General features: G+C 48.5%; 1 protein-coding gene across 3 annotated transcripts in view; it reads left to right on the forward strand.

Moving 5' to 3' along the window:
* GAS7 (growth arrest specific 7) overlaps positions 1 to 22,931 on the forward strand; it is a 99,578-nt gene that overhangs the window by 55,602 nt on the left and 21,045 nt on the right. For 2 of the 3 annotated variants that reach the window (XM_074160142.1, XM_074160141.1), the window contains exons 3-7: positions 2,620 to 2,691; positions 5,234 to 5,319; positions 7,837 to 7,890; positions 16,512 to 16,601; positions 20,309 to 20,424. In XM_074160142.1, the coding sequence (XP_074016243.1) occupies positions 2,620 to 2,691; positions 5,234 to 5,319; positions 7,837 to 7,890; positions 16,512 to 16,601; positions 20,309 to 20,424 (418 nt within the window). Of the gene's footprint in view, positions 1 to 2,619; positions 2,692 to 5,195; positions 5,320 to 7,836; positions 7,891 to 16,511; positions 16,602 to 20,308; positions 20,425 to 22,931 lie in introns of all 3 variants that reach the window. The other variant, XM_074160140.1, reaches the window with a different exon arrangement.

The following is a 22,931-nucleotide window of genomic DNA, read 5'->3' on the forward strand; positions in this document are numbered from 1 at the left end:
GCAGAGAAATTTGTAACATTACAGTATTATCTTAGTAAATGTAATTGCTTCCAGTAGATGGCATGATGGCATGACAGCAGTGCAGTCCTGATGGAGGCGAGTTCCTCTCCCTGCTTGGGTCGCTGGAATGATCCCTCTGTTCCTTTGTCCACAGAAGTGGATTTTCTTTTCTCCTAGCACTCAAAATACACGTGGTTAAAAACATTCTTGTTCTTTTCATTTCCTACACAATAAAAGATGTTATTTCTATTTTATGCATTTTTATCGATTTTTGGGGTTATTTTTCAAAGTGCATATCTCCATATTCACTTTATTTTAGAAAATTTGTCAAGACAGTGAGTGTTGTGGATTGCATTCACAAATATGCTAACCACTGGGCACTGCTCTTTCATGTATAAAATTTCTGCCCTCAAGTTATGAATCTGAGCTTTCTGTATGGTGGAGGGGAAGAATTGAGCACTTCACACCATCTCCACAGCAGCCAGCAGGAGCAGCAGAGATCAGTCACAAGAAGCAGCTGGTAATTTTAATTAATTGATTAATTAAATTCCAAATATATTTGTTAGGTTTTTAGGTACATTCCTCTGTATGGTGTCAAAAATGTAAAAATACTGTAAACAGATAAGCTTGATAAAAAAAGACAAGCCAAATATGAGGGTAACTGTTCTTACTGATAATGTCAAAGTCAGTTCTGACAAAAACGTGTTAACACTTGGGCATAACATGAGTGGACATCACAACCCCTCCACACAGATCTCCAAAAGTCATTCTTTAAAACGCTTGTCTTCAAGTCAACTCACATTATTCATTAATCAACAGTTTACATTAGAAAAAAAAAAAGGAAATGTGGGTAGCATATTCTGTTGTTTACCTTTGCATTACAATAAATGTAAACTGGAATTTGTCTATAATTAACTGTGCACTTGTGTATGTTAAGCCAAGACAAGCTGACTCATAAAAGACAACTCTTAGCGTTTCATTTTCCTTCTGTTTAGTTAAAACACATTGCAATTCTTCCTCATTGACCTAGCATGGAATTTATTAACTTAGTACCCAATTCACAAAAGGCCGAGTAAAATTTAAATATTTCCCCATGATTCATCAAAGTTTCTTGTCCACCAGGTTTTGCACTTGCAAGCAAAAAAAAATCTCGGAGTATTTTTCTTTGCAAGCCTAAGCACGCTATGGCTTGGGGCGATGGCAGCACAGGGGAAGCGGGGCGTCGCAAAGATTTGGGCATCACAGGTTTGGGGGATGGCACCTTCCTCACTCGGGATCCATAATCCTGAGGCCTTTCCTGATGTAAGGAACTTAATGCAACCTTTGAAGATATCTGTCTGCGTATGTATGTGCACAAATGCATACAAGAAGACAGATAAAATAGGACTCCCTTCTTTACCCAACAGGCCTTTGCTGGTTCTTGAAGCCTGTTGGCGCCTGGCCGGTGCTTGGCCCAGCACTTGCCTGGGGCAGGAGGCCCTTCGTGTGCTGGGGGAAGCGCTGAACCCCCAGCTGATGCACCCAAGGGCTTTCTCAGCCTCTCCTGCTCCGTCACCACTTTACCACCATCATCTGGAATCCTGAGATGCGGGATCTCAGGCTTTGGCAGGGTCAGATGGCTCTTGGTGGGGATTTGGGCAATGACAGTTTCAAACAAAGCGGCCAAAGTAGCCCTTTGACTTGATTACACTAACTTGCCTTATTTTCTTATTTGATATTGGCAGGCAGGCAGTATTTTTTATTTTGTTTGGTACCGATATATTTATTCAAAAGGAATGGTGGCTTGGGCTTTCTCGCTAGACTTCTGCAGAAGTTGCTGTTCAAAATCCACTGTCTGCTCTTTGCGACTTTTACAATGTTTTACAATTAAATCTTCTGTATTTAGCATGTGGTCAAAAATAATTTTCCATTTGTTGAGCAAATAAGCAGAATGGTTAAACTACAGAGAAAACGGAGAGGGGGAAAGCAGCAGCAGTCTTTTGAATATCGAAACTGGTGGGACATACATTTGCATATCCCACCTGCTAAAGAATCTGAGTGGAAAAAAGGAAATTTGCCAGGGAAATAGATTTTTTTGAGGGAAAAAAATGCTACAGTCTCTGTATACGTCACTAAACCCACATCTCTGAGTCATTCACAGCTGTCTTTCACGCAGAGAGCAGGGGCGAGGGCACTGCCATCACTTGGTTCTTGTTCCCAGGGTGAGGGCCACGTCTGGCTGTGCTGTGGCCAGGCAGTTCCCGGTGGCTGCAGGGAGCACTCCAGGCTGGGCTTGGTTTAGCTGCACCTGGAAAGGCTGCGCAGATTGTACAGCAGCTCACCGGCAGTGATCTGTGCTGTATCTCCGCTTTCTTGCTGAGCATGGCCCTGGGGCAGACCTGCACTGGAAGAACCGGTGGTGTAGCTCCCAGTCTGCTCTGTGTCCACCATCCCAGCTGGCTGCCAAGGGAGCCAGGGCTGGGGAGCAACAGCAGAAAGAGATGGGAGGAGATGGAGAGTGCTGAGAACCTGGTTCAGAGAACACTGAGGGTCAGACCCATTTGTACATGTGTAATAGACATTAACTCTGATGTGTGTGCAAGGCCTCCATCACCCTTACTTGATGTTTCCCTTCAACAGAAACAACCTGGGAGCGGCCAAGCAGTGTGCCTGGGACTCCAAAGAGCCCTGTGTCACAGAAGAGTTCTGCAGGTACTGTTTGGTGCTGTGCCTGACCACTGCATTGGGTGAATCTGCTCCTCTACCATGCAGCAGAGCAAAGGGAAATGCTTTGATTACATGGGATGTACACTTAATGTACACAGTCATGTGAGTGTGGCAGAGTAAACATGGTGGGGCTTTCCCTTCTGATACATCTTCACAGATTCATAGAATCATAGAATGTTTTGGGTTGGAAGGATCCTTGAAAATCATCTTGTTCCAACCCCCTGCCCTGGGCAAGGACACCTCCCACTAGACCAAGTTGCTCAAAGCCCCATCCAGCCTGGTCTTGAACACTTCTTGACTGTTGTTTGCCTACTGATGCATCTTCTGGCTGGCTGTCTGAAGCATCTGCTAGAGCTGAGGTGGCTCCCTCCCTGGAGTGCAGGAGCAGGCGGTGGCACAGGGACCAGCGGGGTGACCAGCTCTGGGAGAGGAGGACGGGTTGCTGTTCCCAGTCTGCTCTCTGCTGGATCAGAGGAGGCAAAGAGCTGCAGAGGAAGGTGGGCTGGCTGTAGCTCTTCCACACAGAGCACATGGGACAAGGAAGCATTTTAGCATATGGTAGCTACAGGGTTGACCACTTCACCTCTGTCCAGACTTGAAGTTGCAGGGAATCCAGTAAGAGTGTAACAGCATTAACTGTACTGAAAAGCTTCGGGTACTGCAGAAAGACAAAGTAAAGCAAAAATTACTCTAGAATTAAAAGGGTTAAACATAAAGGCCATTGCTGCCAGCTGACTGTAAATAATGCAGTCTAGAGGATATTTTTCGTATCATTTTTTCAAACTGATGCCCCTCTTTATTGGCACAAGTTGAGTGGGAAGCATGCTTGAAGGTTGCACATTTTGTTGTCACCAAAGGATTTGTAATGTGGTTGAGTATCTTGTTTTAACCCTACTTTTAGCATTATTCTTTGCTCAGTATATTTCAAAAATAAAGCAACCTACAGCTGTATACATGGACCATAAATATCTTACAAGACTTGCTTTCTTGACATGAAAAGCCCATCTCCATTAAGCCGGTGCTTTTTACATAAGTGGCGGGTTGACCGCAGCTGGACGCCAGGTACCCTCCAAGCTGCTCTATCACTCCCCTCCTCAGCTGGATGGGGGGAGAAAAATATGACAAAGGCTCATGGGTCAAGATAGGGACAAGGACATCAATCAGCAATTACTGTCATGGGCAAAACAGACTCAAACTGGGAAAATTAATTTAATTTATTACCAATCAAATCGGAGAAATGAGAAATAGAAACCAAATCTTAAAACACCCTTCCCCCACCCCTCCCTTCTTCCCAGGCTCAACTTCACTCCTCATTTCTCTACCTCCTTGCCCTCAGTGGTGCAGGAGGACAGGAATGGGGGTTGCAGTCAGTTCATCACACGTTGTCTCTGCCGCTCCGTCCTCCTCAGGGGGAGGACTCCTCACACTCTTCCCCTGCTCCAGCATGGGGTCTCTCCCATGGGGTGCAGTCCTTCAGGAACAGATTGCTCCAGTGTGGGTCTCCCACAGGGTCACAAGTCCTGCCAGCAAACCTGCTGCAGCATGGGCTCCTCTCTCCACAGGTCCACAGGTCCTGCCAGGAGCCTACTCCAGCAAGGGGCCTGCATGGGGTCACAGCCTCCTTTGGGCATCCCCCTGCCCTGGCGTAGGGTCCTGCACAGGCTACAGGTGGATATCTGTTCCACCATGGACATCCACGGGATGCAGAGGGATATCTGCTCCACCGTGGACCTCCATGGGCTGCAGGGGGACAGCCTGCCTCACCATGGTCTTCACCTTGGGCTGCAGGGGGATCTCTGCTCTGGTGCCTGGAGGACCTCCTTCCCCTTCTTCTTCACTGACCGTGGTGTCTGCAGTTGTTTCTCTCACATATTATCACTCCTCTCTTCTGACTGCTGCTGGTGTTGCACAGTTTTTTTTCCGCCTTCTTAAATATGTTATCACAGAGGAGCTACTACCATCGCTGATGGGCTTGGCCGTGGCCAGCAGTGGGTCTGTCTTGGCTCTCGAGGACATACGAGAAACTTCTAGCAGCTTCTCACAGAAGCCACCCCTGTAGCCCCCTCCCCCCCCCCCCCCCCCCCCGCTACCAAAACCTTGCCACGCAAACCCAATGCAACATTGCCTACTTCTTCAAACACATCATTTTACCAAACAGCACTACGGGAACTGTTTTGAGTTTGGGTGTCTCTTTTTCTTGGCTCTTTCCAGCTCAGTAACTCCTGTCATTCCTCCTGGTAATTGCCTGCTGCAGGATCCCAAGGGCGGTGTGGGTCCATGGGCTGAGCTTCTGCAGAGTCCAGTTCTGGGGTCTTTCCGGGTCGGAGCTGACACATCCCATTGCCAGCCTGTTGGGTGGAGAGAAGCTTCCATAGTTTCTTAGGCTGCAGGCAGTGGACACTGGTGACTTAAAAAAAGGCACTGTGATTTATATCTGTATATTCAATTATGTGATTAGCTTTTAAAATGTGCAATTATTCATTTGCTAGTAGCAGCAAGCCTGCTAACCCTCCATCTGTTCTTACAGTGAATGGCTACCACATCTCTGGGACTCCAGTACACCAGCTTGACTCTGGTCATATGAGCCTCCGGAAAGCCAGTGGGGATCCTCAGGTAAGTTTTGGGGAAAAAGCCAAACAGTGGTATCCAACAATAAATGGGTTTCCACTTCAGTAGTTTAGGAATTCCCCCAGAGCAGGAGGTCAAGAGGCATTTTCTCTTAGGAACTGTCCGATTAGATAGGTTTGTTGCATCTAGTTAGTCTTCGTGTTCAAGTGGCAAAACAGTACAAAATGCCAAGATACTTGGGATTTTTTTTGTCCTCTCGCTCCTTTCTGAGAAACCCACCAGGCCACTTGAGTCACTATTAACAGCCCTACAGATTTTGCTGCCCCTCCAGCCTGAAGCCTCCAGCACACTCCTCTCTCTAGACTTGCACATCTGCCCATGTCTGTATCTCATTGTACTTTCTTGCAGCTCCAGCTTTCCATCCCAAAGACAGTATTCACAAAGAATTCATCTGAAACTTTTTTCTCAATTACTTCATCCATTCCCGCATGTTCCTTTTACAGGCCCTCCTCTGTGCCTTACAGAGCCTGTGCCTCACCCATCTCATCACCCTGGGCTGGCGTTCAAGACGCTGACCCATGGACAGCCAGTCTCCCCTGCCTGTTTGTCCAAATTTCCAATAAATATCCATGCACTTTATTTTGCACCCCTTCATGTCCCTGGGAGGGTCTTCCCTGCAGGTCTGCAGATGCAGCACAGGGCCCTCTTCCAGCTCGTCCGTGAAACTCTTCCCTCTCCGCTAAAAGAGCAGCAGTTGAATTGCTGGTGGGTTGCACTCCCCTTGGGTTGTGCTCCCCTGCCTGTTGGGATTTTTCCCCCAGTGGTACCGGACCCGAGTTCTCTGTTTCATTTCTTTATTAACTGGTAGGTTCTTCTGCAGTGCAACTCCCCCAGTACTCCCAGTGAAACTCAGGCGTGATGAGTGTGTTGCTGCCACGCTGGCCTGGGGTGCCTGTTGCTCTCAGCGTCCCTCTGATGTTGCCTATTCCTTGGTCTAAATTTTGTGTTGTCTGCCAACTGTCCCTCTTTGCTTCAACACACTTTCTCACCCCCTGTCCTCCTTGGCAGCGGCTGTCAGCCTTGCCCTCGTGTGCTCTTACAGCTAAGTAACCATTTCTGCTTTTGCTTCCTCACCAGTGGATTCAAGGCATCTCCCACGGTACAGTCCAGTACTTTGGCTTGGTGCACAAGTCAGATTAACTGACTTCCTCAGAACTCACTTTGTAGCAATATTTGCCATTTTCCATTTTTACGGTGCTGTGTCTGACTCAAGTTTATAGCCACCTTTTTTGTCAAATTCACATCTCGGATACACAGGGAGTCCTTTGCCATGCGCCGGTTTGCTCAGCTGACTCAGCCATCAGACTGACAAAAATCCCTTTCATGACTTTTCTCATTCACTTTCAACAGCCTCCTGTGATATTTTTCTTTCCATTGCTCCTTTATTACAGTTTTTTCCAAATTGAAGTCATGGTTTCATTCCTGCTTTGAACCTATAAGTAGTTTTGAATCTATAACTGGCTGCAGGTGCCATTAATTCTAGGAGCAGCCTGTACCCACGCCCCGTTGGGAGCCGGCTTTTCCTGGGAGCTGTTTGCAGCTTTAGCAGAAGAGTCCTTAGTAAGGAAAACATCTGACCATAAACTGCTGGTTGTAAGAAGCTGTTCCCTACACCCCAAACTCCCACGCACTTGAGCCAGCCCCTCTCCTACTTGCCAGCCCTGGGCCACCCCCAGCCGCTTTCCCGTGACGGCTCCTCTCCCGTTGCGGAGCCGCTCCCCGCACGCTGCGGGAGTCTCCCTCAGAGCCGGGCACCAGCCGCCGTGCGAACAAACGCTGGCAAGTGCCCTCAGGCGAGATCAGCCACATTTCTTGGAAACAGGTCAAGGGGGAAGAAGCCGCAGCGGAGAACAGGATGGCGCGGCGCTGTGCTGGGCGCAGGGCCAGCCCCCCTTCGGCTTCCTAGAGAGCGGCGGCAGCCCCCCCACCCCCCGCCGGGGACCAGCGGCCCCGGGGAGTGTTTCGGGCCGGGCCCGGCCCGGCGGGGTGCGCCCCCGCCCCGTGCCGCCCCGCCTCCGGTCCCGCTCGCCCCCGCGGGGCCCGGCTCAGCCACCGCCCGCCGGCTGCGGATCAGCTCCCGCCGCCCGCGGGCCAGCGGCCCAGCGGCTCGGCCCCGACCACCCGCTCCGGCGCGGCGCAGCGGCGGGGAGAGGCGGAGCAACGGCCCGGCACCGCCCCGAGGGCCCGGCCGGCAGGCGGTGGGGCCGGCGGTGCCTCGTCGGGCCGGGAGCGGGATCCGCCGCTCGGCGCGGCCCGGCCCGGCCCAGGCCGCCATTGGCCGCGGCGGCGAGGGGGGGCGGTCCTGTCGGACGGCGGCACCGCCTCCAGCACCCCCGAGGCGGGCCGAGCCGAGCCGAGCCGAGCCCGGCCGATCCGTGCCGAGCCCGGCCGAGCCGCGCCGCCGGGCGATGGGGTCCGCCTAGCGCCCGCCCTGGGCGGCCCGCACCCGCCATGCTGGGCTCCGAGGGCGGCCGTGACGATGCGCCCCGCTTGTCTCCACAGAGCCCGGGGTCCCCGGCGGCGCCGCGGCGGCAGAGCAAGGAGAGCAGCCTGACGGTGAGTCCGCGGGGCCGGGGGCGGCGGGCGGGCAAAGCCGTGTCAGTGTTTAAACACGAGTAGGTCGGGGGCCCGGGGGGGCTTTGGGGTCTCCGTGCCGGGCAGAATCCCGGTACCGTTTTCGCCCTGATCCTGGCTGACGAGCAGGAGGTTCGGGGAAGGGGACCGCCGAGCTCCGGAGGTGCGGGCTTTGGACCCGCTGTCCGGGAAAAACTTCCTCGGCCGGTGGCCGCCCCCGGCCCCTGGGCTTGGAGGAGCCCGGCGAGGCGAGAGGAGGGCGGGCGGCGGGGCCGGGTCACTGCCCCCGGGCAGGACCTGTCTTCTGTTCGCAGAGGTGCGGGAAGGTGTTTTTCTGTGGCAGAGTATCCAAGTGAAGATTTTTGATGGGAAGTATAAGCAGAGATTTTAGGTTTCAGTGTGAACTTAATCTGATATTTGCTTTTAATATTAGTAATTAAGTATAGTTTACTCAATTATGATGTTCTCAGTATTGTGTTTACAGACATTAATATCTCTTGTCTGCCTGGTGACCTCATCTGGAACACAGTTTGCACTTCTCGACTCCTCAGTGCAGGACAGATGTTTAAAAACAGGAAGGAAATCAAAATAGATTAATGAAAGTGGCTGGGAATAAAAAGATTTATTTAAGAGGAAATAATAGAGAAGATAAATGAGAAGATAAATGACTTGTAGTGATAAAGGAGAGGCAATAAACATGCTTACAGCTGCAAGCATTGGTAGGTATAAAACCCACGAGAACAAAAGGAATAATTTAATACATCATTGTTAACTGTTACTCTGAGGTTGTTACGTGTTACCATGTGCGGCCTGTTGACTTACCCATCGGTGGGCACAATTCCCAGGGTTTCTGGTGACAAGGACAAGGGTTCAAATGAGCACATACAGGTGTCTCTGCAGTGCAGGTCAGTCATTGCCATGTAGGCAGTTTTCTGGGGAAAAAAAAAAATCTTCAACAGTTTACTTGGTTATCAAAATCAGTCATTATGAATGAAAAATGTGTTATTGCTGTTAATTATTGAGAGGGTTGTACGTCATGAAGTATAAATCTGTTGGTTTGGGCAGATCTGCTAATGTCCTGGGGAATCCAGCTGCAGAGCTGCCAGGGCTGTGGTGCTGGGCTGGGAACGGGTCCCAGCCACCTCCTCAGCCCCTGCCCGACGAGTCGGGGCAGCAGCAAACTGTGGGCAGAAGATGGTCCCCGGAGGGATGAGGGATGGTCCTGGGGCAGCTCGGGAGTGACAGTGCTTGTGCTTCTGAAAACCTCCGTGCTTACAGGGGTGAGGACGCAGGCTGTTCACCGAGGTGGTTTTCACTGCCATGTTTGCTGGCCCATGTGCCATCTGGTAGCATCTGCAAAGCAAGAAAGTGTTGTGTGTTATGTCAGGGTCACTGGGTGTGCGTTTCTCCAGCAGGAGTCTGAAGCTTTCAAGTACAATGCATCAGACAGACAAAACCAAGCTAATTTTAACAGCTGTTTGCTCCAAGCCGTTGCCTGCATCAAGGAAGCATTGTGAAAAACAACATTCTCATGCAGAGTATAAACTGTAAAGCAATGTAATTTTCCCCCTTGTCTCCTAGCAGGTTATATTTGTTCCGCACCACTCAAGCTGACATTGGGATGTTCTGGCTGACAGAGCTGCAGGGCACGTCCTTAGCGTGCTGTCAGATGGGTTTTCTTGGTCTGTAGCAGTGCTCGCTCAGAACCTCTTCTTGCAGAGGGGAATTTTGTGATTAACTTTGGGGCTCTCAGTCCAGCAAACCTCCCCCCAAACCGAAACCCTGTGATACGCAAACTGTGGACATCAGGTAATGTCCAGCCTGACCAGCGGCCGCAGCCCAGCTCCCTCTGTTCCACTGCTTCAGCAGAGGGGTGGGAGTTCATTCCCGTCTTCCTGGGAATGCATCTGTCTCCTCTGCATCTAAACAGCCATTTGGGAGCATGGCTTCCGGAAATCCTGAAGGCAGGTGGGAGCTGGGCTATTTCTCATCTATATGCACCCAACAAGGAGTGTGGTGTTTTCTCTTTGGTGAATGACTGTTAGCAACACTGTGGTGTCTGTTTTCTTTGGAAGGGAAACCCCTGCTGGGTTATATCAGAGGCTGTTATGAAACTGCTGCTTGCACAAATTATTATTGATGCTCGCTTAGGAAGCAGCAGTGCGGGTCTGTGGTCTGCGCTGATTTTGCAGTGGGTGCACTCGTTAGTTTGAGGCTGGATGGCTTTCTGTCTGGTTCCTGAAAAGCTGTCACTGGCCGTGAGTTGCTGTGGAAGCTGAAGCTCCTTTGCCATAGGTTTGGGAGAGTTAAACGGAGAAGGCGCAGGGGGATACAGACTCAGATATGACAGAGCTGTGTCTCACTTGAAGAGCAAGAAACCTGTCTGATGCTAAGGTGTTTCTGAGCATGGCTTTCTGAATGATGCTCTAGTGCCTTGCCAGGATTTGGCATGACTTGGAAAATGCTGGCATTTGTATCATGTATGTCAGACACAGAAATGAACATGTGCTGCAGATGGGAAGAGGGGCAGCCTAGATGCAGTAACTGGGTATTTTCTGCCGCTGTGCTGTGTGTCTGGCACAATGTGGTGAACACCGTATAGGGCTGCGTGTTCCGCACCAGTCTCCCTTCTGCCCTGGGGCTGGCTGCATGGCAGAGACGGTCAGACGTCCCCTGCTTTGACTTTTGCCTTTCTACAGATAGACCAAATGAAGAGGACTTCTGAACACTTTTGGCAGAATCTTCTCTTTGAAATAGGAAGCCTATCAATTGAATGTGTTACTGGTCAGGACTTCAGTTGTCTGTTCTTCTGTTGTACCATAGCTGCAGCATCACACTGCCTGCACTAAAACCACATGCAAACTCATGGTATTGAAGCTACCTAGACACATCTAGGCATTCCTGGGCTTCCCTGTCTGGCTGGAGTTAAAAATTCCTAAGCCTTTTTCTGTGCCTAAGCTCTTCTGAGATCTCCTCCTGCTTTTGCATTTGGCTATTCTGTGCAAATGGTCCCATTTGGAAGGTGAACTCATTACAGCTAGTGGAGTTGGCCGTTGTACTTTTCGAGTCTCAGCTGAAATTGTAACACAGATACTGAAGTTAGGCAACCTGGAACAGCTGTGCAGTGTTTAAGGTGCTGTGAATGTGCAGAAATCAGGACAAATGATCTGCATTTTTAAATTGAAGAAATCGGCAAGAACGTTACCCTGCTTTAGTCGCTTTAGCATGGCACAGCAAGCTCACCCACTGTCTTCTTATTTATTTATATAGTGTCTTATGTAATAAACATGCAGTTGATTATCTAAGCCTTGATCAAATTATTCTTGTATTATTCATGTTGCTTGGCAATGTCTCATTTACTGGTGAGCGCTGGTAGCAACTTCAAAGCCTCCAGAGGACTTTGAAATCCATGAAATGAATGTGTGTGGCCAACCTGGTTTTGCTTCTTACAAGTTTATTGCTGCTGTGCGCTCTGTGCACTCGCCTGCCTCCCTCTGACTCTTCGTCTGTCACTTTTTCATCTCAGACATCATCAAGAGTCACCTACGACGTAAACAACTCATTTTGCCATCACTGCTGATGTAGTCGTGTGAAATATAGCTGGAATATGTAGCTGTTAAGGGTATAATTGCCTTTGCTCATCATCACCGTACAGGCAAAAGTATTTTAATCTGTATATTGAGTCTGGTACACAGCAGCCTTGTCAAGAGAAATACATCAATTTGTGTTGTTTGTCTGATTTTCTTCTCCCCGCCCCGAGCTCTGTTGTCACCATGTTTTTCACAGCCTGTGTACCTTCTCCCGGCTCCGATGACCTCGCCCGGGTTTCATGGTACCACTCGTGTCCAGTGGCGGCTGGAAGGACAGGCTGCTTTTGCTTAGCTTATACTTGGAGGACACCTTGCTGGTGTCTTGTCATTAATTTCGCTTCATTGCAAGCTGACAACAGCCATTTTATTAGCAAAGAGGCTAGATGAGGATTTAATATCATGGTGAGGCTGATTATCACCTTGGCTGTCCCAGTGGAGCCTGTGCGAATGTAATGCAGGTCATAATGCCTTGTTTTCTCTTAAAGTTTTGTGACTCCATCATTAGCTGAGATACGTGTTTTAATTTGTTTTGTTTCTTACTGGCAATTACAGCTGTAATAGTCGGCTTCTGCAGACTTTCAATCAGGCCTCCTCGGCTAGTCAGCACTGTTGAAAGAGATTAGCACTGTAGTTTGAATTTGGACTTTGCGTGTCTCCTGACCAGCTCTCAGGGATGCTCAGTGAGAGCAGTGGTCCCTGGCACGGGGAGAGGGCGTTGCTGATAAAGCTATTTACTGCTGTTTAACATCAGGACGTCATCGCAAGATGCTTTGGCTCTATTTAGCATCAGTAAAAAAGCTCATCAGTGGGACTAAACTGGTGAACCGACCTGCTTTTTGTCAGCTACCTTTGATCCTAGAAACAAGAAAAGGAGCATTTCAGAGGGAGGATTGTGGTGGGAGCAAGATGTGGTCACTCCAGTACTGGCCTGTGGCCATGTCCTGCTCAGTGCCAACACGGTGTTCCCCTCCCTGCTGGGAGACCCTGAGAGGTTTTAGAAATGTTCAGAAATACAGATCCAAGAGCTCTTGTTTGAGTATAAGAAATCTGTGGTGATGAAAGGAAAGAGAGAGTCACGGGATTTCCTACACAGTTGTATATAATTTTTAGTAATATTTTGAGAATTTTGAAGATTTTCATGCCCGCTCCGGGAGTTTGTGTAGAAAACTGAAAGTTCTCTTAAGTTCTGTTTACCATGCAAGTAATCCCTTGGGTTTGCGTTGGATTTTTTTTCCAGATTGCAAAAGCTTCTGCATTTTATTTTTTTTTAAATTCTGAGACCAATATCCTTTTAAATGTGATACTGGAGCCAAACGGCCTCATGACTTTTCCTAGGCAATTCAGCATCATTTCTAGACAATTAAGTATAAGTTGCTGAGAACTGAAGAATGTTTTATTTATTCATAAAACTCTGAGTCTGATGATAGTCCATGATACTCTCACCAGCTGATGTGCATGCTGACTGTTCCTTTTTCTGCTGTGTGTGTGAACATGATCTGTCCATCACACTGGGGACACCTTCAATGGTCCAAGCCTGGGCATTTCCAGGGACTCTGTTTGTTTCTTGAGGACGTTAGTGATGTAATGGAGATTCTTAAAGTTCCTAAGCAGCTTCCAACCAACATAGATTTAATTTTTGTGGAACAGGTGCCACTTTTGCCACTGCCCCAGCAGGGAATATGAATTTCCTTTGCAGTTTTGCTTTGCAGGTTTTTAAGCTGCAGGGAACAACTCGTGTGCCACTGTACAGGCTCTCTGCTGCACGTCACCTCCGCGACCTCATCCACAGTGTGGTGATGCCCAGTCTTCTGGTGAAGGCTGCAAAATACACCCAGGAGGTGCCTTTTCCCTGCTTCTCATTATCCAGTGTGACAATGAAATTCTGCCTTGAAAACGCTGCTGTCTTCATGGGAAAAAACATAAAACTCCACTCAGCAGTGTGTTTCCACAGGGAACCTCCTAGCCATTCTCTGCAAGACCACCAGTAAGAGGACAGGTGGAGACCAGAACAGCTTCTCCTTTTACCACTGCAGTGCTGATGCTCCTGATGTGATGTGAATCATTTCCAGCATCCTTAAAACCCCCATGCAGTCTCTTTACTTGTTTTGCCTTCTGCTGCTAACTGGTTTTAACTGGAGCTAAATCCCAAGCTCCTGTAGCTTGGCAGTCTGCTCTCAAGAGGTAGCACCTTGTCCTGGATACCCATGAAATAAGTGGGGTAAACACACGCGGTGGCTGGACAAAGGGTATTGTTTCATGCAGGCTGGAGAGGCTTCAGGGGATGGAGATACTGGAGGTGCTGGAGTTGCTGAGGGGGTTGGAGGTGCTGGAGTGGCTTCAAGGGATGGGGGTGCTGGAGAGGCTGGAGTTGCTGGGGGAGCTGGAGATGGTCAAGGGGCTGGAAGGGCTGGCATCCAAGTTACCCTTGGCTGTGACCCAAATTTTTATTCAATGAGTGTGAAATGCAGCATCAAAGTCAGAAATCCTCAAAGCCAGAAGCTGTTTAAACCTGTCTGACACTGCACCTCTTCACATGGTTACCTATAAGGTTGTCATTGCTGACAACGCTTTGTTTCCCCCATCCCCTGCTGTGGGAGGGTGAGCTGCAGGAAGGAGCTGGCCCACTACAATGCGTGGCAGAGCAATTGTGTGCGACTTCTGAGGCCATCTCATTTTTTTTAAGGCAAAACTATATATCGTGTTATTTGAGAAACAGCGTGTGGCTGCGGCAGCAGAGGCATGCCCAGGTGGTCAGCAGGGGCCTGGGGGCAGTGGTCAGTGAAGCAAAGTGGAGCCTTTTCTCCGCCAGCCCCTCTGTGCCACTCCGGCACTGGCCCAGGTGGGCACCTGTCGGACACTGTCCGAAAGTAGCAATTTGGCTTAAGGTTTCTAGACGGTATTTGGTAGACATCTGGGCTGATCGCTTGTGGAGCTTTGTGGCAGGGGTGGGAGGAGCTGAGATCTCCCAACAGGGTGTCTGAGGAGAGCTGCCGTCTCCTCTCCTGTGCCTCTGCCCTTCCCAGTGACGGGGTCTGCTCCCAGGCTTTGGGAGCTGGTGATCCCTGAACGAAGCTAGCCCAGCCTACCTGTCCAAAAAACCAGATGGGCTGGCAGGGGTGTTCTGAGCTGACAGGGAGGAGGCAGCAGAGGAAAACTTCAGCAGAGGCAGAAGGTGCGCCCTCAGTGAGACGTCTCTCGTGGAGGGGCTTCGTGCTGGAGGCTGTGGTGGTGACAGAGGTCAGCCTGGGATAACGCAGGGGCCCATGGCTGCAGTCACAGAGTGTGACTGCACTGGCCTGTCCCTGGCGTGTCCCCCAACCTGCGGGAGTGCAGGGTGCCTGGGCAAGAGTGAGCACTGGTACCTCTGTCACGTGGCCATCCCGCTCTGAATGGAGCTAACAACTCCTGGTGCACGGCACTTCTGATGGGGAGCCTGAAGGAACGGGGAGGTGTTTCCAGCAGCTCCCGTTGTCTGTTGTTGGGACGGTGTGGCAGGTGACGGCTGGCTCTGGCTGGAGATGCGGGCTCAGCGGTGCACACCTGCTGCCTGCAAAGCGATGGTGAGGTGAGTGCCCTGGTCTCCAACCTCCTGCAGATCAGATCGAAGTCTGGTGGGAGCTAGAAGGAAGCCGGAATGAAACATGCATGGTTTAGGATATAGCTGAGGTGACAGCCAGAGACGCCATAGGTGTTCTGCTTTGAGGTGGATTTGGCAAGCTCTGATAAGAGTGATTTTGTGGAGAAGGAGGGTGAAGAAAGCTCTTGCATTACATGTAGGAGAGCCACTGAAACTTCAGCATGGGCAGGCAGCAGCAGAGTGTGGGTTTGCAGGAACAGCGTTGTATCAGCTAAAGGTCTTGTCTGCATTGCTCTAGCATGGTGGGTTTGCACTGTGTCAGCGCTTTGCAGCTTGTTGCCATGTCCTTCTTGATCCTCTCTGAATAGCCCAAAGGCAGACTCACTGTGTGCAAGCACTACCTTTAGCTCTGCCTGCGCAGCTGTGCTAACCCTGCCCACAGCTTTGCTTTTGGGTGTCTTGTGAACAGTAACTGATCAAAAAAAAAAACCCCAAACCCATACAGTTACATTTGTGAGTCTTCCATCCCCAGTTTCTGTTGGTTCTTTGATGAATGCACCAGTAACCCTAGTGTCCAGTGAGCCTGTGGGTGCAATAGGAGGGGCTGCTTTTAGTGTGCCTGCCTAGCAGAAATTTTAGGCGAGCATTATGTACTGGCAGTGAGCTCTGACTCTGGCTGATGCTTCCCCTGAAGGGCTTAACTGCGTCTAAAGTTGTTCTGCAGCACATTCTACAGTAGCTGTTATGCTCTTCGCTTCCAGTGTTCCTTTATCAGGCTACGTTTCCAACTGCTATAACTTAATGAGCACTTGTACTTTTTTATGCCTTTGTTAAATGACTGTGTGATGCATCCTGTCTCACAAATTACTGTGGGTTTTGTGCATTGGAAGGCTAGCTGACTTTAGAGATCCCCTGTTCATTTTTGCAGTGAGCATCACTTTCATCAGAAGGGGTTTCTGGGATAGATGGAAGGGCTATGTACTGAAAAAATAATGCCTTTTTTGTAATCCTGTAAGAGGCTAACATAGCCAACATATTCTGATGAGGTATGCCGATAGTGCCTCTGGTACACTCTGCTGCTTATGGTATTTCTTGTATTCAGGGTGTGCTAAGGGTGTTTCACGTCAGGATTTGTACTGCAGTTTGTTAGGGATCTAGGAGAACTCCCTGTATGGTGCTTTCCAAATAAAGCAGGTTTTCCTCATGTGAAATGGGTAGTGTATTTTCCTCCAAGCTGACACTCCTGCTTGCTTAGAGTTGCTCTCTTGGAATACTTAGCTGCTGTTTCCATGCAACAACCAATTTTTTTTAACTGACATGCATTCACTGTGGATTTTCAGATTGGAAGCGCGTATATATATGACCTTTCATTTGCATATTTCTCATCAACAGCTACATTTCATTACCTTCTAACTCTCTTTTGGTTTTTTTTACAGATAAACTGTGTGACTTTCCCCCATCCTGACGTAATGCCAGAGCAGCAGTTGCTGAAACCTTCGGAGTGGAGCTACTGTGATTATTTCTGGGTAAGTAGGCAGCCAGCCACATGCCATATTGCAGCTCCTGAGCTTCCGAAAAAGTGGAACAAACAGCTTGATTTGTGGTACAAGGTAAAGGAGAATGTGGGCTGAAATGCAGTGTGTTAGGGCAGCACCAGGGAGTGGATGCCAGTGAAGATCAGGCGGAAACCATCTAACCCATTAGAGGGTTGTGATCAGCGGTGCAGAGTCCAGTTGGAGGTCTGTAGCCAGTGGTGTTCCCAAGGGGTCAGTACTGGGTCCAGTCCTGTTCAATATATTCATCAATGACCTGGATGAGGGGACAGAGTGTACCCTCAGCAAGTCTGCTGATGACACAAAAGTGGGAGGGGTGGCTGATACACCGGAAGGCTGTGTTGCCATTCAGTGAGACCTAGACAAGCTAGAAGGTTGGGCAGAGAGGAACCTGATGAACTTCAACAAGAGCAAGTGTAGGGTCCTGCACCTGGGGAGCAATAACCCCCTGCACCAGGACAGGTTGGGGGCTGACCTGCTGGAGAGCAGCTCTGCAGAGAGAGACCTGGGAGTGGAGAACAGGATGCCCGTGAGCCAGCAATTTGCCCTTGTGGCCAAGAAGGCCAATGGTCTTCTGGAGTACTGTGTCCAGGTCTGGGCCCCTCAGTTCAAGAAGGACAGGGAACTGCTGGAGAGGGTACAGCAGAGGGCTACGAAGATAATGAGGGGACTAGAACATCTCCCTTATGAGGAAAGGCTCTCAGCCTTGTGTCTTTTTAGTCTGGAGAAGAGAAGACTGAGGGGGGATCTGATCAATGCTTATCAATATCTAAAGGATGGGTGTCAGGAGGATGGGGTCAGGCTCTTCTCAGTGGTGCCCAGCGACAGGACAAGGGGTAATGGGCACAAACTGGAACACAGGAAGTTCTCTCTGAACATGAAGAAAAGCTTTTCCTGTGAGGGTGGCAGAGCCCTGGAACAGGCTGCCCAGAGAGGTGTGAAGTCTCCTTCTCTGGAGATATTCAAAACCCACCTGGACATGTTCCTGCGCAACCTGCTCTGAGTGACCCTGCTCTGGGGTTGGACTAAATGATCTCTGAAGGTCCCTTCCAACCCCTACAATTCTGTGATTCTGTGATCTCAGATGTGGGCAATTATCAGAAGAGTGTCCAGAAAGGCAAGGTCAACTGTCAGGAGACGGTGTTTGTCAGGAAATGGGGAGGATGTAGGACAAACTACACATATAAAAATACCTCAGCTAAAAGGACTGTGCAGCAGGAGGGGGGATAGCGTGATGGCTGACAGGAATATTATTTCAGTGTTTTCCAGAGGATGAGAGCTAGGGATGCACAAGGAAGCTGAGGGTATTGCATTTAAAACAAGCAGATTGTTACAAACTTTGTGCTAAGTTGTAAAACTTGCTCCCACGGGATATTCTGGAGGCCAGATGATAAATGACTTTTTTAAAGGATGAGATTTGTGGAGGACAGGCGCATTAGTAGCTCTTAAATTGAGTAGTTTTAATGCAGCCTTTGGCATGGGAAGTCTCCAGTGGCTGTGTTTCTGTGTGTGCCCTCTTGTGTTTAGTTCTGCTGTCAGGATCCTGAATCAGATTGAAATGATGCAGTAGTCCTTCAAGTGTGCAGCTGAGAGAAAAAAATCTTTCACTGGAAAACTGTTTTTTGGCAGGTGGAAGGAATACTACCTCAACAATGAAGATTTTATGAATTTCACATGTGTTTTCAGTTACTGGTTATTGAAATGTTTCCGTTTAAAATAGTGTTTCACTTACAAAAGAGTCTTGCTGTTGTCACAGCAGCACTTCCCCTCGTGTGTGCTCAGAGTTGGTGTGAGGACTAATGACAGTAACTTGCTAAAGTACGCTGACATACTTGTAAATGGCCACATTACCAAACCATCGAAGTTTCTTCCAGTCTTCTGGTCCCAATGAGCAATAAATCATTAATAGTGTGTGGGCTTGTTTTTTACATGTGTCTTACAGAAGTTGCTGCCCTGCGTGGTTCTTTTCATTTAGGCTTGGCTAGTGCTTGGCTCCTTGGGTTTGGTCACATCTTGCTCTTAGTGAAACTCCACTTAAAGCTGCCTTTCTTGTGAAAACTTTTATCCTCCCATAGCTTCACTCCCAGGACTTTCCTCTTGTTTGGCCTTGTCACCTATGGTCCACCCTTCTTCTTCCATCATCTCCACTCCTCCTGTTGTCTCAGCTGCTGGTGCCTAGCATGGCGTCCTGCAAGTCTCATGCTTTGATTAGTGTGGCATTTTTCACTGTGCAAATGTGCAGCACCCAGGGTACTGGAACAAAACCTCTGGTCATCAGGGAAGCGTTCTCCGGGCCTGTTCAGTGGAAGAGGTTAGGAAATTAAATTCTGAAATAGGGAAAAGCAGAGAGAGAGAAAAGAGAGAAGAGAGCAGAGAGAAGACTGTGTTAATCCTTGCAGCAACCCTGAAGTCAGTGGAGCAAAAGGTGGAAAGGACTGTGTAGGAGACAAACAGTGAAAGCTGGAACGTATCGTGGTAATCTGCGGAACATATTGCTGTTTCACCCTGCTTTACAGCAGATCTCTGCAGACCGGCTGTATTTTTCTGAGTGCAGATCAGGGTTGAACTTGACAGTCTATTGAAGGTTGTTTAGGGCTGTGTTACCACTGGAAGGAGCAGCAGTGTCGCTCCTCTCCCCCAGCAGTTCCTTGCTGGCTCCAGGATCCCGTTTGCCTTTGCAGGGGGAGCTATCGGGGCTCACGCTTGCTGGGGCCAGCCTGTACGAGAGGCCATGGGCAGAAGGGAAGGCAAGGCTGCTGCTTTGGCCCCAACATAGTCTTATACTAGCTAAAAATAACTGTAAAACCTCCTTTTTTGTTTTTCAAATTAAAAAAGGAATAAGAGGAGGGGGAATAAGAGGAGCTGCCCAGGTGGCCAAGAAGGCCAACGGCATCCTGGCCTGTATCAGGAATAGCGTGGCCAGCAGGAGTAGGGCAGTGATGGTGCCTCTGTACTCGGCCCTGGTGAGGCCTCACCTCGAGGGCTGTGTTCAGTTCTGGGCCCCTCACTACAACAAGGACATTGAGCTGCTGGAGCGTGTCCAGAGGAGAGCCACCAAGCTGGTGAGGGGTCGAGAGAACAAGTCCTATGAGGAGAGGCTGAGGGAACTGGGCATGTTTAGTTTGGAGAAGAGGAGGCTGAGGGGAGACCTCATTGCCCTCTACTACTCCCTGAAAGGAGGGTGTAGAGAGGTGGGTGTTGGCCTCTTCTCCCAAGGGAATCATGAGAGGAGCAGAGGAAATGGTCTGAAGTTGGGGCAGGGGAGGTTTAGGTTAGATATTAGGAAGAATTACTTTACTGAGAGGGTGGTCAGGCACTGGAACAGCCTGCCCAGGGAGGTGGTGGAGTCGCCATCCCTGGAGGTATTTAAGAAACATGTAGACGTGGCACTTCAGGGCATGCTCTAGTGCCCGAGACTGTTGGGGTTTTTTTTTATGTGTGTATGGTTGGACTCGGTGATCTCAAAGGTCCCTTCCAACCATGAAGATTCTGTGGGAAAGAGAAAGTGTTGGACTATTCCTCTGAGAGGGGCCGAGGTACTGCGACTGTCAGCTATTGTCAGAGGAGGGCTCTTTGGACACCACTGCTGCCTGTGGCTCCTTGGGCAACTGCTGCTGGGAACTATGTGTCTGTGGTTTTGATCCCCATATCTTTTTGTTGAACTTCCTTTTTCCTTCCAGGCTGATAAGAAGGATTCACAAGGGAACAATACAGTGTCGGGATTTGAAATTCTTCTTCAAAAGCAACTGAAAGGGAAACAAATGCAGAAAGAAATGGCAGAGTTCGTTCGAGAAAGGTAATTAGCACTTTGCTATCAAATTAACTATTTATGGCAATATCTTTTTTCCAGATTTAGGTATTACTTCAGTACATTAATGACATAGCATAAACTATGTAAAAGATATGCTACCAATTCTTAAAGAACATTTAATATTTCTTTAATGTCCATCTACACTCTCCAGTCATCTCCTGCTGTGCCTGTCTCAGTCATATTGCACACAGGCTGTCTGATTAGATAGAGGGAACTGAGAAGGATTTAAGCTGCAGATTCAAGGAGAAAACATGAACATGGGAAAAACAGAGCAGAGGTGATACTTAGAATGGTAATATTTTGTCTGCAAAATAGAGAAGCAATTTGTTGACATGGAGCATATGCACAGTTTCCTAGAGGAAGATGTAAAAAGACATCACTTGGGGCTTAATCTGATTATAGAGCTAAACTGCACGTACAGATATTTGGAGTGAACCCCAAGTCATAAAGGCAGATGTCTCTACCAGAAAACACCAGAATGCCATTAATGGTTGGTTGCTCTGCTGACATGGGAAGTGCACTGAGCACCAAACAAGCAGTTGATAGGTGCTCAGTTCAACCATGTACTGGAGATGATATGACATCTTTACTCATAAGTAGCGTCACTGTTATTTGAAATTGCTTGTCATGTGTCCAAGCCAGTGTAAATCATTTTGAGGATGACTCTCAAAACTTGAGAACAGTCCATAGGGAACAAGCAATGTTTACTCCCAGGAGGAAGGCAGAGCACATTGATGGATGTTCTCTCCTGGAGGCAATTGCACCAGTTGAAGGAGCTTCTCTCCTCTATGTTGGTGCTTGCTTCTGAGTTGGTATTGCCTTCCTGCTCTGCTGCTGCTGACACAGCATGGCCCTGCTGATATAAATCAATAGTGGTGGAAGCAATGGACCGGGCAATGAACAGGCACCTGTGTGGGCATTTGGGGGGCAGTTTGATTGGACAGAACTTGCAGATAGTTGCTTTCATTTGTGGTTTGTTTTCTTTCTCCCTCGTCTTTTTTTTTATTATTATTTGGGATACAGCAGCAGTGAAGAAATGCAAAGTATAGCACAGGCAACAAAGACGGTCTGATACAGGAGGTGCAGATTGCCTAGCATCTCTGTGGATTCGTAAAGCCTTTTATGTAAGACAGTCCGAGAGACAGTTGCCTTTGCGATCCATGAAAAAGTGCAACCAGAGGATGCAGGTAGAAGAAAGGACCAGCTGGGAAAGGAAAAATACAATTGAGAAATAGTTTTGCTAAGCTAGAAGATGAGGAGAAGGCAAGCAGAATTGTGATAGCCACGGCCAGGAAAAAGAGGAGGAAAGCTGCTCCAAAGAAAGTGATACATAATGAAATTTGACAGAGTAAAAGAAAGGAGCATTCAAGAGGGAGGCGTGAAATGAGAGAGGGCAAGGAGAGAGTGGCTCTGACACTGGGAAGAGACATGTTGGTGTTGTCAATAGAGGAGAAGTAGGCATGTTATAGAAGCAGAGACAGAAAAGATTCACTGTGTGCTGGTAACAAAGAAGGTGTGGAATTGAGTGTGAAGAGGATCTAGATGGGAGGTATAAAAAGATGAATATATTTTTCTTCTGTTTGGAACAAATGATTTCGAATTGCTCTATGTGGAAAAGGAGGAGGACGGTGTTGAGCTGGGGAGGTTACTCATGGAAATGAAGCTCAGGCCATCAGGGGAACCTTTACATTCCCAGATAAGAGGGAAAAAGTACTGATAAGATTTTCACGATGACCATCAGGTGGCTTGAGGAGTACAAGACCACATTTAACTAGGGGGTTTCACATCCAGAAAAATTCTCTCCATCGGTACAACCAGCCTTCTGGAGGTGAGGTTCGGGCAGCTAATAAAAGTAGCTTTAAAAAGGAAGCTGGGATGAGACACGCTAACCAGATTTCTTCATCAAATTATCAACAAGAGGCAATACTAACTGAAATTTAGTTTATCAAATAGATGCTGTTAGAGGAGCTACTTGAAAATAGCAGTCTGACCAATTATGTGTTCATTCAGTTCTTGTTGACAAAGGTAGGGCTATAATACAGACTTTGAATTTTAATAAGACAAACCTCAAATAAGGGAGAAAAAGATCTGAACTGAAAGATCAAGGGTGTGGGTGTGAAAGAAGGAAAGAATTACTTTAAATCAAAAGTGAAAATACGGTTTAGGATTTGCATTCAAGTAAGCACTCCAAAACGGCCAAGAAAATCTGCAGACTGCCCTGAATAACGTCAGTCTCTCAGAGTATAAGAAGTGATGTTTTTATCAGCAAAGTAACACTGTCGTAGGCTTTTGGCCACTCACTTTTTAATTGAGCTTGGCTATGCTTAGAAAATTTAAAATAAATAGCAGATTATGAAAAGAAACACAAGCAGGCTGATGGCTGTAGTGAGTCTGATGAAGGTCTGTCTAGACCACTGACTTTAATCTGACCGTGGCAGAACTGAGTGTGTAAGAGGAAAAAGAGCATGAGAGTCTCTGTCCTCCCAGCTTCC

Source organism: Numenius arquata, chromosome 17 (genome assembly GCF_964106895.1).
Source record: "Numenius arquata chromosome 17, bNumArq3.hap1.1, whole genome shotgun sequence".
In the NCBI taxonomy this organism is placed as follows: domain Eukaryota; kingdom Metazoa; phylum Chordata; class Aves; order Charadriiformes; family Scolopacidae; genus Numenius; species Numenius arquata.